The 21277-nt window shown below is 40.1% G+C and overlaps 1 protein-coding gene across 2 annotated transcripts in view; it reads right to left on the bottom strand.

Moving 5' to 3' along the window:
* The window catches only part of EXO1 (exonuclease 1), a 365086-nt gene extending 344286 nt beyond the window's left edge, over window positions 1-20800 (bottom strand). Inside the window, exons 1-2 of one of the 2 annotated variants that reach the window (XM_085612501.1) lie at window positions 20580-20800; window positions 8158-8330 (exon numbers count right to left, since the gene is read on the bottom strand). In XM_085612501.1, the coding sequence (XP_085468627.1) occupies window positions 8158-8318 (161 nt within the window). In that variant the 5' untranslated portion in view covers window positions 8319-8330; window positions 20580-20800. The remainder of the gene's footprint in view (window positions 1-8157; window positions 8331-20579) is intronic. The other variant, XM_085612502.1, reaches the window with a different exon arrangement.
* Between the last annotated feature and the right edge of the window lie 477 nt (window positions 20801-21277).

Below are 21277 nucleotides of genomic sequence, written 5' to 3'. Positions count from 1 at the left end.
CCGCTAAAGCATTTTTGTTATAGTCCACAAGAATACCCACTTGACTGCTATTCTGTACTAGCTGCAAGTGCCAAAATGTTTCAGCTACTAACGTGGGGAATCTAGATTGTATGCCTCCTAATGTCTAAATTATTCACTAAACTGAATAACTGAATATAAAGACCACAGCAGTAAACTGTGTATTGAACTGCTCCTCAGCTCACCCAACCACCAGTCAATATATGGTAAGACGAACTACTTAGTGCTCATAGATTCACATTTTGTTAGATATGCTTAGTTAATAAAACTAAACGGAATGATTAGTTAATCAAATTAAAAGGAACATGCAAAAAGTTTGTTTTTAAAAATACAATAAAAAAGACATCTTAAAAACTCATCAAGAGATTATCATCAAACAGATGCCTACGACAAATGTACACATAAAACAAAGTTCATTTAGATAAGCTTCTTAAAAGCTCATCAGGCTATTGTCTTTAAAATGGTGCAGACAGCAAGATACACAGCGGGCATAAGATTCAATGCGCTTGTTTTTTGTTGCAGTTCGTTTACAACTTATGTTAAAAATCGAATTCTATGCAAAATGTTGTCTTGTATTGCACCCGTTAAAACAAGGTATGGTAAGTTTTTGTTTCTAGTTATTTAAAACATAGCAAAGTCAAATGATGTCTCAGTTAATCCGATCATGCATACATCTATCAATTTTAATGCATCGTAAAACTACTTATGCTTTACATATTTTAAAATCAATTCTAAAATCCGAATGCATGAAAAAGACTGCCAATAAAAAGGGACTCGTTAGGTGCCAGGGGCGAGGGGGATCCCATCAAATCGTTGGGGGTCAGAGGCCAATGAGCAAAGTGCAGACTGCAATCAGATTTAATTTAATAAAGTGCATATTGCAATTTCATGTGGCCTATTGGTTTTGGATTACTCTGGACCTATCTCTCCTTGAGCAGCCAGTTGTTAACGTGTACTAAGCAATTTCAATTGGCTTCATGAGCCGGGGTGATTCCCATTCGATTCGCAAAATTCTTTTATGATAGGAACGAACCAGAAATACCTAAACCCTGCTGGTCTTGGTCGGCTATGGCCAGGTGTCTGCATGTCACGAGTGGGAGTACATAATGAGATTGCCTTAAGCGACAACGTTTGGGATTAATATAAAGCAGGTAGACTACCACTTTTAGCTGCCCGCGGGGCATGAGCTCAATAACTTAAACACTACGCTACCCTAAGAAATTTCACAGACATGGCTGAAGGCTGTGCGTCATCTCAACTTAGACATGCAGTAATGGCATTATTACATTGTGTTGTGCCCAAGTGCCAAAATATCGGCTTTAACCAGTAGCGCCTTAAACTTTTTATACAGGGGCAAATGCAGAACACATGCATCAATGATTCCTTTCTTAAAATTACACAATCTGCAGTTATGTTCGGGAGAGCATTTTAAACGCCCGAATTTGTATGCTTTTAGGTGAATTAGCCCGCACCTCAGCCTCATACATTCTTTTTTTTATTCAAAGACCAGTTTCATAGGGCTGGATAGATATAAGGCTTTTCTCTGTTATTAGTAAAAAAGTCACACAAAGTTCAGCATGGGCCTTTCATGATAGATCTTGCCTGTCTTTCTCTCCCGATTTTATTTTTGCAATTTTTGAGGTTAACTTTGGAGGCTATTTTTTGTCAAAGCTCTGGGCTCCCAGGATTTCGACTGTATTCCTTACAGAGGGTTGCCAATGGAGAGTCTTGTCCCGGATGCCATGCCATATCAGTTCTTGGAGGGAAACTGTGGGGGTATCCCTAAGCTTCACATAGTAGCCCAAATTCAACCTTTCAACATACATGATTGTTTGCAGAGTCCGAATTCCAGCCGTATTTCGGATAACAACAAGCTGCTTGTAAGGTGAACAGTTGACTGTAGCATCGAGTTTGGGCTTTGTTCAGCCATGTGATGATGTCTGCAAAACTCAATGAGTCGTAAGTGAGTTTGCATGAACTCGGCATCAAATACTGTGCAGATCCCAGTAAAATCTGGTCCACGCATCTCTTCTTGCCAGTTTTTTAAAGCTCATTTTCATAGACAAAGCAGTCTTTTAGGCCAGTGAGCTTTGTTAAATGGGAATCACGCCGGTTGAAGCAAATACCCAGATATTTTAGGCTCGATACTTCCTCCAAACCAGGTCGTTCAAAGAAAATATGAATTTGTTGGTGGTATTGTTGTTGCTAACTCCACATACCAAGATTTTTGTTTTTGCATGATTGACTGCTAATTTGTTTTCCTAGCAATACAGTAAGAGTGCTTCCAAGGATTGCTGAAGCCCTACTGCCATGTGATCAAATAATAACTGTTCATCTACGTACAGGAGGAAAAGAATTTGTACAGCCCCAAATTTGGGCGACAGGGCACAGGCTTAAGCTGGGGAGTCATTTATGTCAGCCAGTTAAAGGTTGGACAGAAGTGGGGGTAAAATGCCTTGTTTTTACACCAGTGTTGGTCCAGATCTTATGGGTTGTGAGTGTTGGTCAATATTATCACTTTCACCAAAGTCCTGATGTAAAGGCTCCTGATCGCTCTTAGTAGGATTTTCTGAATGCCCCGGTTAAAACAAGCTATAACTGCTTGTGGGCAAGTCCACACTCCCAGCGAGTTGAAAGATTTCCCTAAAAATTGCTGTTATGAATACTGGGCAAATACAAATAATGGAAGCAATAGTTTCTTCAGCTTGATTACAGCCTCTGCAGGAAACATCGATTCCTTTTTCAAGCCATTTTGTAGATAGGTCTAACGTTGGGAAGTCACCCAAGCAAAGACGCTTAGTTTCCATTTTTTGTGGAGTGATTTACCAAAGCTTAGGTATTCCTGCTGCGCTAGACTCTTAAAGGACTGGATGGTTATCCTGGAGTGAACACGCTTTAATATGTTTTTATTTTCTAAAAGAGAGCTTCACGTATTTTTGAACATGTTTACTAAAGACTTGAAATGAGGCTGGGAGTACCCACAGTTCGTTTATTTGTAGAGACTCCGTACTGGACCGTAAATAGTCACTGCGTGTGCCTGTTGTACTAGAAAATTCAGTCCAGAGCCTATGATCTAATGAGTCTTCCTTGGCTGCTCTCAGTTTGTGACAAAATTTGACAAAGGCTTCTTGTCTTGCAAATTTTTGCTTCACAAGGCCAAACTCCAACCTGATTTGTGTAGGAGAGGCATTCTGAGGTAGTCAAAAACGTTGCCCATAGGTGTTAAGGTTTAACGACTCTAGCCACTCAGATTCACAGACACAAAAGTGCTTTGCAGCCATAGGTTTTGGTAGGCAGAAGCTTTCTTTTAATAGCTATAAGTATAGGGAGGAGCGAGCTGTTTCCAATCCTCTTCTGAAGGAATTTCGAAAGCCTCTACGAGAGACCCTGGCTTCACCAGGGGTGTGAAATTTAATAAAATATCTACTTGTCCATGGAAAGGTTGCTTCATAAATCAACATGGCCTGTAAACAAATCCACTTGTCCCTTTGGTGCCAAGTAGTGCGGTGACAAGCTATGGCAGAAATCTCATTATATAAGAGATCTGATAATAGCCAGTCTGATTATGCCAAGGCCAATATACAGTAGGGTTTGAATTCTAGCAATTCCCTTAATTTGCCACCTTTCCACAGATCTACATGCTGGAGGTAGTGTTAGGTAATAGTTACAGGGTTGGAATGTACCTTTGAGTCTGTGCAAGCCTACTAACCTCCATGTTTTAAGGGTTTTCACCAGCTCTTCTGTATCTTTCCCCATACTGAGAAAGGTTGGAAATTTACTCCTGGTAATGGCAGAAGTAGAGCTTCTTCCAAGGTTAGTAAAAGTGGTTGGAGGGAAAGTTAACTTGTAAATGCTCAAAAGATTCTCGCATGAGCAAATCTACACAAGCATATTTTCTTGTGCTAAAATGCAGTTTGCAAATATTTTCTAGGAGTAGGATTTCCTGGCCAACTTCTGTAAATTACTGTGAATTCATTGAAGCCGTAAATCAGCACAACTGCAAGGACATATACCATGGGTGCACTTTTGTGTCTTAATTAGGAACCCAATTCTTAAATTATGTCTTGAAATAACCAAGACCTTTTGTTTTTATCAAAATTCTGTATCTCTCTCTATCTCTAGGCTGGCTTTACTGTGAGTGACAGCATTCTGTTCTTTCACAAGGAGCATATCAGCACACAAAATAGTTTTGTTTAGTGCCAGGGACTACGGGGGCAATGTGTGCTTTTTGAGACCTAAAAACATTATTGCTTTTTGCCAATGTTTGTTATGTGGAGAGGGCCTGGCAGCTCCCACAACTAGTAAGTTTTACAGAAAAAATTATCAAAACATGCATGCATTGACAAACCAAAAGGCTGACCACCAATGTCAGACCTAGTGGCGTGGCCAAGGATTGTTTATTTTCATGTTTCCCACAATCTTCTTGAAATTGGTTGCACTTATTTTCCATTCTGAATATTTTTTCAGGAATATTAGCATGGATCAACATATTTTACTAGATGAGGCTTCAAAGACATTGTACCTACATTTTAAAAGTAGTTTAGCATAACGTTTTATTTCCTAGTTGCATTTTTGGGTGAACATATTTTGAAAGCAAATAACCGTCAGTCTTGCTTTCAAGCTTCTAATCAGAGCGCATTCTGGAAGCATTATACGTAGCCTCATATTGTTAAACTTAGCAAACGTGTGTATACATTTTTATACTGGGACCACTGTCAGCAGTGCAGTCCGAGCTTACAAAATTTCCGTAGAGTGGTCACCCTAATAATAAAGGCTTTGCATTAGTGAACCATAAATACAAGTTCAAACAGCATTAACATATGGACATAATTATTACCTTAACTGCAGCCAATGCCATTCCCTGTTCCATATTGTGGTACTGTAAACTGGCAGCTGAAGCTGCACGGGGTTGGGCCTACTTGTCCCAAGGACAAATTAAACACGAAAAACTGTTGTCCTTGACCCAAAACAATAAGTCCTGGGAGTCAGGCTATAGGAATTCCACAACCCTGCTTCACTTTCATTTGTTCCTTGTGTTGTAAAAAAGTGCAGTTTGTATCAAATATTACTCCCATATACTTGTAGTCTTGGTCTTGAATAGGATTGCGAGTATTTAGATGCAAGGGTCCTATTTTCTCAGATCTTTTGTTAAATGTTAACACCTTTGCTTTTGCGAGGTTGATGTTCAGATTATTTGCTAGAGTGTAGTTACTTAGTTTGTACAACAGCCTTTGTAAGCTGACCTTGGTTCAGCTGAGAAGAACTATATCGTCAGCGTATAACATACTCATCAATGGTCCCCCCCCCTAATGTGGGTGCATGAGCATTTGTCTGGTCCACGTCCTGGGTGAGATCAGCCAGGAAGAGGTTGAACAATGCTGGGGCGAGCATGCGTCCCTGTTTAAGGCCTGTTGAGGTCTAGATCTTACGGGAGACCCTTTTTCCGTCTTCTAGTTTTATACTGATCCACGTATCAGTGTAGAGTTGTTGAACTGCTTTCAATAGTTTATCTGGGGTCCCCCACGCTGTACGTTTAAACCAGAGCTTTATCCTGTCTACATGATCAAAAGCGGGCTTCAGATAAAAAAAACAGACATGAAAGGAGCTTTTGCATTTCTGAGCTTCTCTTATAGTCAGTACAGTACTAGTCACGGTGCCCATACCAGGGAAAAAGACGGTCTTATTGTACTGAATTATCTTCTGGTCATCCGTCCAGCTGTTCAGGTCGCAGAATAGAAGCCCAGCAGAGTATCTGGCGTCATTATCTAACTGAGCAATCAGGCAATAGCTCTTGGGATCACTATTTTGACCACCTTTAAAGATGGGTGAATGATCGTTCCACACCAAGAATATGGAATGTGACTGGAAACAAAGCAGTATTTATTCAGTGGGGCTAGATGGTTCGCCCAAGTATTCGAGCTTGATTTAAAGAGAGCATTGGGCAGGCCATTCGGCCCTAAAGCTTTATCTGATTTAGTTATCAGCTTCTCAATCTCTCTTGCGTGGTACATTTTCCGACAGGGTTGTGCATTTCCAGCACAGACAAACCATGTATGTCCGTGCATGGGTTTGTTTTCACTGAATCTTTTAGACAGGTATTATAATGGGCTACAAGCTACTGCACCCAGCCTAACCAACTGATATTGGCGTTGTTAGCAGCGTATAGGCCTCTTTCCAAATTAGAGCTTGTAGATTAACACATCTGACTCCAATTACAGAACAAACGTTTCTATCATTACGAAAAGGATTTTAGAAAGAGGATGCGATTAAGGTCATCAATAAAGCAATAGAAAGAGCAATGACAATGAACAGAAGAGATTTACTATAAAAACCAAAATCTCCATAGTACATGACAAGAAGATCAGAGTGATGTTTATTACGAAATACAACTTGAAGAGCTCTAGGATATACCAAGTCCTCTCTAAGCATTAGCATTTATTACAATTAGACATGTAATACCACTGTATATGGTCCCTACACCCATAATCAACAATAAACAGGCTACAACTCTTAAAAATCATCTATGCTCTTTTAGCCTGCACTATTATCGAAATACCTGTGTTTTTAAAATGTGAAATTGTTTACTATTGGTGTACAGCCAGCAAACACACACCATTTTGGGGTGCCAGAAGACACATTATAAAAATTAAAATAGAATAGTTAAGGTTCTTAAACTGTTGCCACCAATTCTGTTTTTACATTATTACTTGTACCTTTACAAAACTATACTATGTAGCAGCTTTGGCAAGTGGGAAGCTGGACTGAGCAGTGGCTACCTTCTTAGGGAGTCTTTTAGCCTAAGCCCTTCACTTACCATATAACTCCCACCCACTATTACGGAAATTCAGAATGCATGCTTGCACGGTTAGATGTACAAACATAAAAGAGGGGTGGGTAGTTTGAGGAAATGCATGCAGGTACCCTGCATCAGGCCACAGAAAGGCTGCTGAGAGATGTGTTTGTGGGGGAGACGTGTGAGGGAAAACGTGATCTTCAAATGAAGACTCACAAATTGTTGCTGAAGACATGTGCAGGGTGACAGACATCTTTCCTTGCTCAAATGGCTTTTTTACTAAACATTCTTGAAATAAATGCAAGAGTGCAGTTTGATACGTTTTCCTCATTGTTTTTGGCAGAGTTTTAACATTAACATGATGTTTTCATAACCTTCTTTGCATAAGCCCTGTTACTTTTCCAACAGAATACTGAAAATATTTTTGCAGATTTTCACAGTATTTTCAAAAGATTTGGACTGCCCTTAGTTATAGGAGATATTAAGTCCTTAACTACGGCTTATTGTAGCCTGGTACTTATAAAAACTATTTTAACATGTTTTAGTTCGACCCTAAAGGCACCACCATGCTGAGCCAAAGAGACTCCATGCACAGACCGAATCTGAATATGGACTAGCTTGTAAATTTTTGATTCCATGCCACGATTTGGCTAAGACTTCATGTGGCCAATGACAGAGACAAAAATCTCTGAACCAACTTGCTGGGTAAGACAAGTCATTTGAGACTTAAGTGATGGTTGAACTTTTAACACGGCATATCGGCTACTTCAATCAAAAAATGTACCAATAAAAATTAATGTTTTCTTTTACAAATCATTTGCTTTCTTTACTTTGTACAAGGCTGGTCACTCCCATATCTAAGAAAATCTATAAGATATTATTATATCTGAATGAACACAGTGTGTACCTTCTCTGTTCTCCATTAAACCTCGTACTTTCTGATGACCTGAAAATGATTCAAGGTGGCTCCTGACTCTGGGAATAGCGGTAGATTAAAGATGACAATTGTCACTGTTAAAGTGCCTCATCATGCTTTTTTCTACATTCACCAGGGCCAAAAACCAACAGTGCGTGGTCAGGTCATTCAAATATGAACTTCATTTATCTAAATGAAAAGTCAGAGCAGCTGCAGGATTTCAGATGAAATATGCAAACAGAGAGTACACAGGTGGACAACTTAAGTGTAAACAATATCTTCGCACTTGCACTTAAAAAAGGGAAGTGAAAATGTATTATAATTACTAGTTCTCCTAAGTGAAACTAGCAGCTGCTACTCTGCTAAGTATATGTCAATAAAGCGCCGAGACTCCCCAAAATGCAGTACAAAGATTATCAGGTAAACTTACTGATCTGTAGGTTCTCCCTTGGCGAGTTTATCTGCACAGGCGAAAGCTCCCTTATGGATCCAGCAGTATGTATCCACTGCCACAGTTTGCCCCTTGTACTTCTTCACGTGGATGGGTTCAGAGGCTTCTTTGAGGAACTGCAGCAAACCCTGTATTCCCATGTTCACACACTACTGGATTTTAAAGCACATCGAACATCATTAAGGGAATTGCATGTGTGAAGAAAGCTTGACGTTATCACATAAATAAACACAGTGATCAACGTACTTTCAATAGTTCTAAGCATTTCTTAAATGCATCAACTTCAAGTAGAAATACACTAATGCATTATCATAACTGGGGCACATAGAACTCTCGCAGACATTAATAAGGCAATTGGAAGCGAAGCGCAAGCAACCTCACTAAAAAACGTTCAAGGAGTTCCAGAAATTGACCTATAAAGTCAGCAGCACTTTAAAGGGACATGGCTGAAGAAGCAACCTCTTTCTTGATCAACTAACCATCTCAACAAAACACTTGTCGATTTCACCACATGTTCTACTCCTTTTGTTCATTAGGGCACATGCCAAGTTGCACAGCATTGCAAGTGTGCTGCTGAGTAACGCTGTAGTCCCTGACTCCATTGGTAATTGTTTACCACCTTACCCAGAAAGTATTAGAAAAATATATATCTTTCAGTAACATTGGTCCATCTATTTGATAAAAGAAATTAGTCAATTTGTCAAAAGTGACACAAATCTACGAAACGCACAAAAAATGTATAAAGAAATATATTTTATTATTAAACATAAGATTGGTGAAACACCTAAAACTTTCTCTAGGCCACACATAAAAAAGAGATGGGTTCTCAAATTAACATTTATTGAGCGAATTCTAGTAAATGGGAACTATCGGTTAGGAATGCAGGTTCTCAGTGTGGAAAGCAATGGATGACGATCTCCACTGCCAAGAAAATATTACACAAAAACGATCAAGGTAAAAACATCAATGTCTTAAAAAGCAATGTTTATGCAACAAATATCACACAAAACGGATTATTTGTACATACAGAACTGCAACAGATCCATTGTTGGATATTAAAAGAGGCTCATAGAAATCTAGGCTCTAGCAATAATACGATCTATGTAAAATTATTCTAAGCGGGCATATTTTACTCCCTTCCTTTGGAAGGGGGCAGTAAGATAATTTATCATTGAGCAAACAAAAATCGTAAGTCTTAAACCTGATGAGAATATTTTTTTTTAAATGGAAAACATTAAGAATGGATGTAAATTAAGAATTATTAGGGAGAAACAGCAGTGTATGCAATTCTTGTGGCACAACACTGCAAATGTCACTTATGTGCACATATTACTACATTAGGGTGTGTAGAAATTTGGGAAGGGTTCAATGTATTGGTTTCTTCCCATTTTTTGTGGCTCAGCAGTTGTGGAAAAAATGCCGCCCATCCCTTTGTTAGTTCCCAATGTATCGAACAGGATATGCTAAACTTGCAGTGACCTGCCGGTGCAACTGGTCTCAAGTACAGTAAATGGTCCATCAAGGAAGAAGTCAAAGTACCAATACAATATTAAGCAAGTAGTAAGAAACACCCATTTTAGTATTTGGGTTCAAACATATGTCAATTTCATTTGGGCGGTGGTCTAGTAAAACAATTGTGTTTGAGACACAAGTTACTTTTGTAGAGTCAAATATAAAACATACAACCAACACGTACTTCATCACAAATGGCTTTTTCAAGATTGCAGAGAAAAACAAAAAGCAATCATTGCATCTATGTACAAGGCATTTTCAATGTTCTTTGCGTCTCTTGTTGATACCTGAGGTGCCTGTAATGAAGAAACATATCTACCCAAATAGGAAAGGTACACAGAAACATTTGGTGTGGTATTAGATATAAGACACAACTGTATACCCAAGGAATGTTGAGCGGAACGAATGCATTACTTAATAGACCAGAAAGTGTTTTTTAATGCGAGACAGTGAGGTAATGTTGTCTGTTGTGTTTTTTAGATTTGTGGTGTCAACGGGAAAATAAGGAAGAGTAAAAGTCAGTTAGACAGAGCAGAGAATAAAAGCAACATATCACAAAGCCCAGCAAACATTTTGTTGAGGCCATAAAAAAATTCAAATCCTACACGTTTTTCCACATTTTCTTTTTCCCCGTTTAAAAAAAATGTGCCTGGTTGCTAAGGCCCCTAGAGTCTGAAAAACCCTGGGTACCTTCGCAATAACCAATATATGTGGGGAAAAAAGGATACAAATTTTACCTTGATACTATTTTAGGGAAAAAGCTATGAAGGCTTAAGCAAGAAATGCCCCTAACTGTAAAAAATAACTTTGCATTCTAGGGGAACACGGTTAGCAATGAAGTGTTTAAACATCCACCACCCATCATTTGCAAAATATCCCATGCGTTACAATCCATACTGCCAAATGCTAACGTGTCATTGTAGCGGATGTTGCATATAACATTTCTTGGTGAAATCTGTTTCTGATATTTCAATAAGCAATGTATATGCACTACATGCTAAGCCATTGCTTTTAGCTCTATGTGCCACTACAAATAGGGGCCAAACACTGGCATGTCAACCAAGTTCCTACCCCAAAAGTGAAACTCCAGCACAAACTGGACTTTACTCCTTTGTGGCAAACTGCTAAGCTGTATCCCTTCTGTACGGAAGCACCAGCAAATCCAGACATACTTCAGCTAGGCTGGAATTCATCAGTAAGATGTATTCAGAGGATACACCGCATAATTAAAACAACAGGAATGGAACAGCCATTAGTGCAACTCTATTGTTGTTTCATAAGAAATCCCCATAGAGGTTCACTATGCTTAATCTTTTATGAAAGCCAGAGAATAAAAACTGCTTTCCTTCCATTAGTGGCACCACATTGATCATTTGCGCCAATGGTAAACCAAATTATTCAGAGGGAACCTGTTAACAAGCGATCTGTCATGTGACTAGACGGCTTGACCATTCACCCAACTTTGCAAGCTGGATGTTTAGAACCCATTCTGATAACGTGATGAGCAAAATCATAAGTTCCATAATGGATTATGCTGTTGGCTAAAAAGGCAGGACTAGCTTTCCGACATGTGACCTGGGCAATGGAAGCTATGAACTTGTAATATCTCCTTGCTAGTTCTGACTAAAATGGAATTATTTGTATAGAACATAGAGAAAAAAACGTCAATAATTTTAAACAATCCATATTTTTTAAACATATGGTTTTAATTCTCACTCACAAAAGGAGTATGTTTTAGATTCTTAAGGATATTTCCTTAATTTAAAACATCAACCTTGTTAGCTCAGGTGCCAATACCTCTTGATTTCACTAAAAAAAATATATCATATGCTTCTAGAGGCTTTCAGACAGCAGACTTCCTTCCATTGGTCTGCTCCTGTGTCGTTCACATTTTCTTCCATCCACTACAGCAATGGGTCAGACTACTTCGGCCATTGGCAGTTCGCTCTTTCACAAGGATCACATCAGCATGCAAAGTAATTTTGTTCTTGCTATTTTTGCTTTGAGACATTTTTTTTGTAATAATTGAGGGCCCAGAAGCTCCCCAGCTATAAAGTTTTACAAAACCCTTGACAAAACAAAACAAGCATTGACAAAGGCAAAGGGTTCGAAGCCAATGCTGGAACTAATAGCTTTAGCAAAGCCTGTTTATTTTGTTGAAGATATATGATAACTGAGATTTTGCAAAAAATAACCACAAACAATTTGCAGTATCTGAAATTCTATCTGTCCGAGAAGACACATCAATTCTTGCTGATTATGATAAAGTAAATAAGACTGGACAGAAAATTAGGATAGAGTCTGCTTGTGAAGTCCATGCACAAACATTTGGTTTGGTTGCTACCCTTGGCCTTATGTATACCACACAGCAGAACCTTTGTGTGCACTCACTGGAGTTGGCCCAACCTCTTTTTTGGCTAACATAATGATCACTGCTGCACTCCCGTGTCTCTCTCTCAAACAGTACAATACATTACCATTATTTGCGATTTACTGCACGGAATGCAACAAAGCACTTGGCATTGGGTGTATGAAAGCAGGCAGGGAGACTTAGCTACAACTGCAACAGCTGTTGTCTGGAGGTGAGGCAGTAATTCATTTCATGCATATGGAGTATGGTTAGCTATCAGATATGAGGTGTGGTGCAAGGATTTTAGATGATGAATCTCTATTCACTGTATATTTTTCACTCTGGATGGTGGAATTGGATCTTGTGGTTCTCTGTATCCATGCTGAGACAAAGATACAACCTTGGGCCACCTAGAGGAGCTACTGATCCGAGCAGTCAAAAAATTCTCATGTGTACAGCTGATGCTGTGTGTGTTCATTTTTGAAGGCTTGCGACAGTGACTCTGTATGTCCAATTCCAAAATCTTCCACTAGCAAAGTGCTTCGGCACATAGTTGGAACACATTTAATTAGGACAGGTGCCAAGTTGCCAGTGCTGCGTTTTAATCCAAGAGGACGAATAAGAATGGGCATGAAAGTCTCACAATGCAAAGGAAATTTTCAAGCTTAACTGCTGATAGACAAAACCACGTTCTCCTTGAGGATTTATACCTATGGTTCGAGTCCATCTTAAACGGCACAAATGTCAGCATTGACATGGACACAAAATCTTGAATTACTAATTATAGGCCATATGCTGGAGGTCATATTTGCCTTAGATACGTAGATTTCCGTGACCAAACTTAAACCTTAAATTTGGTCTAACCAATTTGGAAGTTGATTTCACACAAAACTACCAAAATCTATTGATAACGCTGAACCCTTGATGAACAACCAGTATGCACAAACAGAAGCTTTTCATGCCAGACCAATTTACTGCAGCATTAATAAATCTTTGAGTCCAACAAGGTGCACTATCCCCAGATTCCAACTCGAACGTACTGCTTCATAATTTCAACTTCTCACTCCTTTTACGCTGTATGAAACACTGCCGATTTGTGAACATGAATCTACGCATACGCCAAGTAGAAATATTCCCTGGTTTTCTGAGAAGTTTAAAACCTTAAACTAAACGGTTGGAGAGCCCAACAGAAATGAATAAGAGATTATTTCACCTCATAAGGAGGCCCACCACTCTACAATGTTCTCCTATAAAGCATAAATTAAAGTTACCCTGACAGGATTCATAATTCCACTAACATTTCTGAATAACTCTTTCACTTTGTCTCTGAACATCAACAACCTGCGGCTGTAAAATTCGAAATACCAGCATTACAAACCCTTTGTGGTAATATTGCCCTTTTTCCCTCAGAAAAAAATTCTATTATATGAAAATTAATACACGATGATTCAATTCATATGCCTACTTCACCTTTTAAATATATTTTGCACAGGAGCCAAATAGCGACCTTGACACAAATAACACAGAAGGAACTCTTGCAGACCATAACTGACAGTCACCGTTCAGGATGCTCAAATTATCCTGTACCAGCAGGGCATATAAATTCACACCTTTTGTCCAAGTAACATCATCGAAATTTTAAAAGTTCTTTACAGCATGGCATTATTCCAAACCTCTAGAAAGTACCATGGATCACAACATCCTGTTCAAGACACTGGAAACTAGGGATATGACCAGTGTGGTCCTGAAGTGGATACTATAAATATGGAATATTCGCACTCCTTGTTTGTATATGTATACTTGTATATATTCTTTGGCAAATCCAATTGAGCGTGCTGCTGCGGGTATCGCCCTCTGTTCCTTAGGGCGTGAGGAATAAATTAGTGAACATGTGCTCCCCTCCTTGGGGAACGTCCCCTTGGCACACTGCTGTAAAGACCACTAGGGTTTTATCAATTATCCAATAAAAATAAATGAAGTATTCTTCTTAACAACCAAAAATTGAGAATCCATATTGTCTTCAAAAAATTCACTGAGATTTATTGAGATCTTTTCAAGTTGGTTTTGTAGAATCAATAAATGAATTCTCCAAAAGTGAGACGTTATCTCATGTAGAGTAATGATTCGTGACCCAATGCATTTCGGGCTGGTTTGGCCCTTCGTCAGGGGTATATGAATCTACAAATAAGAAACAAAAATCGAAAAACAAGAATAGTCGGGCGATCTGCCAAAATTAGTGTCATATTCATGCAATTGGCTAATTCCTTATCAATAAAGATCGTGAACATGCGAAAAGAAACGTTCAAATGAATGCGTGTACCTAGTGAGTGCGTTCGCTGAAGAGTGCACGTTTGAAAATATTAGTGTGAACACGACAAGTTAAAGGGAAAGAAAACATTACACAGCTCATATAATCAATAGTGATATTGAAAGGAAACATAACGTGAATGTGCCTGTGACTTCAGATAGAAATAGAAAAAGACGAGTAGGTGCAAGACATTGTGAACCTCTCCCAATTCGTTTAGCGGTATGCTAACGGGTAGAGAACGCGCAGAGCCTGTTTCAAGGTGAATTAAAATCGCGTGTAGACCCCGTGAAAAAGAAATAGATGTTAAGTACCTCTCCAGGTCCGTGTGACAGCGTTGTACGTGATTCAAGAATGATCGAGGATGGTTACCAACGTGTTCAAAGGTGTGTTTAAAGCCGATGGAATGGTGCATTAACGAAAATGAAAAGAGGACTAACACGAGTGAGGATGTTTACAAAGGCGTGGCCATCTTGGAATGGTGAAAAATAAACATAGCTAATGAGAATATCTTGTAGTAATAACAAATAAGAATATCATATGGTGATAACAAAGCAATTACAGGAAACAACTATATTCTAAACAGTCATTAAGACCATTTGGTTGTAAAGAGTCCAGAGCTTTTACCCAATACAGTTCTCTGCGTAGGAGTAGTTAATTGATATCATGTCCTTCTCTTGGGGTAACGATTTCTAATACCAAAAAACGTAATTGACTCACATTGTGGCAATGATCTTGGAAATGAACTACTACACTGGATTTCAAATTGTGTGTGCGTATATTAGACTTATGTTCATTTATGCGTACTTTCATTTTTCGTAAGGTTTTCCCCACATAAACTAGACCACAGGGGCATTTCAGCATGTAAATAACATTAGTAGAATCACAAGTGGCTGTGGTGTACAGTTTGATCTTGTGTCCTTGTCTGGGGTGTGTCACAATGTTTCCAGTTATTATGTTATTGCAATTATGACATGGAATTGTACCCTTGTATTGTTGATGTTTTCTGATGCTGGTCGTGCTGGATAAAATTTCTCTAATGTTTTTACTCCTTTGATAGGCAAAAAGAGGTATTTGACTGAATATGCCGTCGAAATCTGGTTCTGTTGCTAACATTGGCCAATGTTTTAAGATCAATCTCTTGAAAGCTGGACTTGAGGTGGAGTATTTAGTAACCATTACCATTCTGTCTTTGGTATCAACACTTGTTGTGGGTTTTAGAAGATCTTCACGTGTTTTTAATTTGACTGTTTATGGCTTGTGTGAGAATTTCTTGAGGATATTTTCTGTCAGTGAATCGTTTTATCATATCCGCTAGGTTGTATTCCAAATCTTGTGATTGTGACACAATTCTTTTGACGCAACAAGTGTTGATACCAAAGACAGAATGGTAATGGTTACTAAATACTCCACCTCAAGTCCAGCTTTCAAGAGATTAATCTTAAAACGTTGGCCAATGTTAGCAACAGAACCAGATTTCAACGGCATATTCAGTCAAAGACCTCTTTTTGCCTATCAAAGGAGTAAAAACATTAGAGAAATTTTATCCAGCACGACCAACATCAGAAAACATCAACAAGACAAGGGTACAATTCCTTGTCATAATTGCAATAACATAATAACTGGATACATTGTGACACACCCCAGACAAGGACACAAGATCAAACTGTACACCACAGCCACTTGTGATTCTACTAATGTTATTTACATGCTGAAATGCCCCCGTGGTCTAGTTTATGTGGGGAAAACCATACGAAAAATGAAAGTACACATAAATGAACATAAGTCTAATATACGCACACACAATTTGAAATCCAGTGTAGACGTTCATTTCCAAGATCATTGCCACAATGAGAGTCAATTACATTTTTTGGTATTAGAAATCGTCACCCCAAGAGAAGGACATGATATCAATAACTACTCCTACGCAGAGAACTGTATTGGATAAAAGCTCTGGACTCTTTACAACCGAATGGTCTCAATGACCGTTTAGAATATAGTTGTTTCCTGTAATTGCTTTATCACCATATGATATTCTTATTTGTTATTAGTACAAGATATTCTCATTAGCTATGTTTCTTTTTCGCTATTCCAAGATGGCCACGCTTTTGTAAACATCCTCACTCGTGTTAGCCCTCTTTTCATTTTCATTAATGCACCATTCCATCAGCTTTAAACACACCTTTTGAACACGTTGGTAACCATCCTCGATCATACTTGAATCACGTACAACGCTGTCACACGGACCGGGAGAGGTACTTAACATCTATTTCTTTTTCACGGAGTCTTTACGCGATTTTAAATTTACCCCGTAACACGCTATGCACGTTTTCTACCCGCTAGTACACCGTTCAAGTTCTTTTTCACGGGGTCTACACGCAATTTTAATTCACCTTGAAACACGCTATGCACGTTCTCTACCCGTTAGCATACCGCTAAACGAATTGGGAGTGGTTCACAATGTCTTGCACCTACTCGTCTTTTTAGGTCTCGCTGGCGTTGCAGCGCGAAGCGCTGCCGCCAACGAGAACTATTGTTGCCCAGATGCCTCTCAAGGGAGACAGACCGGGGCACGCGCAGCGATCGAGGTCTGTGGACGCGCACACACACAGACACGCACGCGCACACACCCCGCCGCTGCCGACCCCCCTCCCCGCATCCGCCCAACGCGCACGCGCACTCATCTGAAATACTCATAACATACTGCACGGATGACACGAAGGCCGGCTCCAAAGACCCCAGTGATCTTGCTTCCCCTCACAATTGTAAGTGTTCATCATTTTAACGTCACTTCTCGTATTGACTTTAACCCCTCGGGCTTGGCTGCATTTTCGCGCACTGAACCCGGGTGATTGGTTGGCTGGCTTGCGGCAGGTTCCTGAAGTTCTTCACCTTGCAACATACCAGCAACGCTCCGACGGCCTGTCTGGAGGGGAGATTTGAAGCATACTGCGACCGGGCCGTGTGGGCTGCGCACACGGGCAGAAGGGAGGGGGGGCTACAGCTGACGGAGGGCTCTTGTGCACGGGATTGTTTAGTGTTGAGTCACGCTGAGAGCAGGCCAGTCTGCGCAGTCGGATCTCCCTGCTTCGAACCTGCATTGCCTGCTCTTCCTGACTACAACCTGCACATGTGCTTCGAAATTGCGCCTGCTTGCTCTCCTTCAAAATGGCACCGCTTGATTTCTCTTCTTCAGGACCGCATAACCACCTCTCTCTGCTTCCGAACTGCAGTCCGACATCGAGTTCTTGGTGTCTCAAACCAGGCCTTCCCTGCGGTCTCTCTCTGCTTCAGACCAACCCATCTCTTCTTCCCCTACATTGGACCGGAGCTCCCCATTTACGACATGGTTTGCTCCCTGCTTCGACCATCCACTGCATGTTCTAGCCACCTAAGTGTACCTACCAGCAGCGCGCTTTCCCGCCAACTTCCGGTGCCTGCACTCCCGAACCTGCACCTCCTGCTCTCTCTACCGCAAACCTGCACTGTCTAAATTATAATAATCCTACACTGCCTGTTCTCTCTGCCTCAAACATTGAATGCAAAGTAAACGGTGGTGTCCGTGGTTGGACTACGGGAGTGATTGAGTAGACTGGGACAGAGGTGGCCGTCTGAAGCTAAAACTTGCACAGCCTGAAAGTGGAGCCAACTGAAGGGAGTGTGTGGCATGGATACATAGTGTACAGTACAGTCCTAATTAGAGAACAGGCGTAGGACGTGGAGAAGTAAAACATTAAAAAAGAATGGATATTTAATGAGGCACTTTTTAAAACAACACTCCCGGTCTAAGGGTGCGTCTGTCTGCTCCCCCGGTGACACGAGGCATGTCACGTGGCAGTTTCTGTTGAGTACATGGTGACGTCACTGGGGGATCACTACTGCTGAGTTGTTGTTCCTAGCTGTGCAGATTTGCACAGGTCCACAGCGTCAGAACGGTTAGGACATGGTCTCAGACAGTAGCACTCTCTCTCCAGAGTGTGCCCTGAAATAGGCCACTCAACACTGGGGTATGCTCTCAGTGGTGTACAATGGCGACCACTGAAAGTTATTTTTGTCCAGAAGAAAGCCTCTAATCTATGTAGCATGACCTAAACACATGTAGACCAGCAAAAACACTCAAAAAACATGTTTTCGACCAGTGGATGCAAATTGTGTTTTTCTTTCCCATTAAGTCTTAAAAACTTGTTACTTCTGTTGTTACACAGTATATCTTATTTAGCCGGTAAAAATAGTTTCTTTGATGCGTTTCTCCTGCTGCAGGCATGACATGCTTTCCTGCAACATGTAGTGCCATGTGCACTTACACTTTTGAAGCAGCCCAGGGCAATAGCAGCCGCTTCTTTCAAAGGAAATAGGTCTTGCATTTACAGGACAGGAGCGATTGCCATTGTAAATGACAATGGCTTTCATTTATTTGTTAATTATAACAACAGATAAATAAAAGGTATTATCATTTGCAATGCCAATAGCTTAAACTCTTGCTAATGCGAGACCTATTGCATTGAAAATGCTTGTTCTCTTTCTATCTGAAGTCACGGGCACATACATTCATGTTATGTTTCCTTTCAATATCACTATTGATTATATGAGCTGTGTAATGTTTTCTTTCCCTTCAACTTGTCGTGTTCACACTAATATTTTCAAACGTGCACTCTTCAGCGAACGCACTCACTAGATACACGCATTCATTTGAACGTTTCTTTTCGCATGTTCACGATCCTTATTGATAAGGAACTAGCCAATTGCATGAATATGGCACTAATTTTGGCAGATCGCCCGACTATTCTTGTTTTTCGATTTTTGTTTCTTATTTGTAGATTCATATACCCCTGACGAAGGGCCAAACCAGCCCGAAATGCATTGGGTTACGAATCATTACTCTACATGAGATAGCGTCTCACCTTTGGAGAATTAATTTATTGATTCTACAAAACCAACTTGAAAAGTTCTCAATAAATCTCAGTGAATTTTTTGAAGACAATATGAATTCTCAATTTTGGTTGTTAAGAAGAATACTTCATTTGTTTTCATTGGATAATTGATAAAACTCTAGTGGTCTTTACAGCAGTGCGCCAAGGGGACGTTCCCCAAGGAGGGGAGCGCATGTCCTGAAGTGGATAAAATCTTTAATTTCAGGGAGATCATAAGTGATCATTCTCCACCATACTCTTCAAAGCTCTACAACACCGACTGTGGGGTCCCTTAAGGGTCAATCCTCTTGCCTTTTCTGTTTAACATGTACAGTGCCCAATTACTCCAACACGCAAGGGCATCCGCTTTTGAATTTGACTTACATTCAGCGTATCTTTAACCTTTCCAGTGTGCTACAGTCTCTAAATCTAAAGAGAAGACCTTTACCGCACCATCGTAAGGGGATGATTGGCCAACAACCTCCTCAAGATTAACCTGAACAAAACAGTCTGAAAACCTGATATTTTAATTATTAAGTATCACTGTGCCTTTTTTTCCTCTGGAAAGGTTAGGTTTTAAGGTAGTATCTCCCTAAAGCGAAAAGAAGCATCTCCGTACAAGTGCTCTACAAATAAATTATAACGAACATGTAGGGCTGGTTGAATGTGTCACACTTGACTCGTCAAAAGTGAACGGATTAAGATATTGCTGCCCTATTTACCAACTCAAGTGGGTCTATCAATCTCATGTCATCATACAGCAGGCAGGCACCACATCTCCCTAAGCAGGGTTGTCAAACGTGGCTTGGCAGTGACCAACGGGTCCTTCCATCATGGGCTGTATACCATCAACTCTGCAGCACGTAGATTTCTGCCAAATTGCATAAGACAGCCCTGCATCAGCAGGAGTGATACATCAGTAGAGACATAGATCGGTCATCCCTTTGTTAAACAACAGTGCTCTTTCTTATACAGACTTATCAGTGGAGATTGGGCATCTGACATTTATCGGTTCCTGGAATGCTTTATTTAGTTATTTATTGTTCGTATTTTTAACAGGGTTTTTACTCTTCCCCTCGAGGCTGCACTTTGGAAAGTCAGAAACATTTCCAACAAGAGTGTTTATTTGGCTTTTGGAACCATTTCACAAGGAAATAAAGAAAGAAAAGCAGAGGAAACAGAGGGTAAGAGGCGTTTCTTGAAGCACGGTTTCAGCGAGTGAGGAGCAGCGAGAGACACAGAAAAAGAGGAAATAAGAGGAAGAGAGAGAGGCAGATGAAAGAGGCAGGGAAGGAACAGTGGACACTTCGACCACTAATCTTACCTTAATGAACCTGCTGGGCACCTAGAGACTTCCGCGCGCAACAGAAGCAGGCTGCAGAGTAGACCAACCAGTCCTTGCCTTGACGCTCCTTACTCCTCCTCTCTCAAGCTCCAGACAGACAGCACTTCGAGATGCCCGCGACAAGAGGCAAATCAAATGATCACTGATCACAGGGAGGCAGACATACTGTAACCCGAATCCAAAACACCGCGCCAAAGCCTTGTCGGAAGTGACGTAAGACGTCAAATGACATTCCGCAGCAAACTATTTAGCGTTGGAACGTTTTCTTTCTCCGCTTTTCACAGCGAGCGGTGAGGTGGAAGGATCGTGCAGCAAACCGCTTATGTTATCGATATGTGCTCTTATTAATTTCTGTATTTAATTTTCTATTTGTTATCTCTTTCAAGCTTTATAGTTCTGATTTTAGCGTTAATGTTTTTTAAATATGTGGTCAACTTGCTTTAATTCAAGCACAGACAAAAAAGTAAAATAATACGGTAAATTAAATTAACATTAAGTAGTTCGAGTTTTATAACCTTTCCATGAGGAAATGCTCTACCGTTAAAGGGAAAGATACTTCATTTAAGATGGCCACCACCGTTGTTATAACTCATGAGGTTTCATTAGACTATGACGTGTGACGCGATGCTCGTATTAATTTATGCCCTAACAGGTTTGCGGTTAGTTACACTGGTAGT

This window comes from Triturus cristatus, chromosome 6 (genome assembly GCF_964204655.1).
Source record: "Triturus cristatus chromosome 6, aTriCri1.1, whole genome shotgun sequence".
Taxonomy (NCBI): Eukaryota; Metazoa; Chordata; class Amphibia; order Caudata; family Salamandridae; genus Triturus; species Triturus cristatus.
Note: the sequence above shows the minus strand (reverse complement) of the source record. Positions and strands in the feature narration are given on the sequence as shown.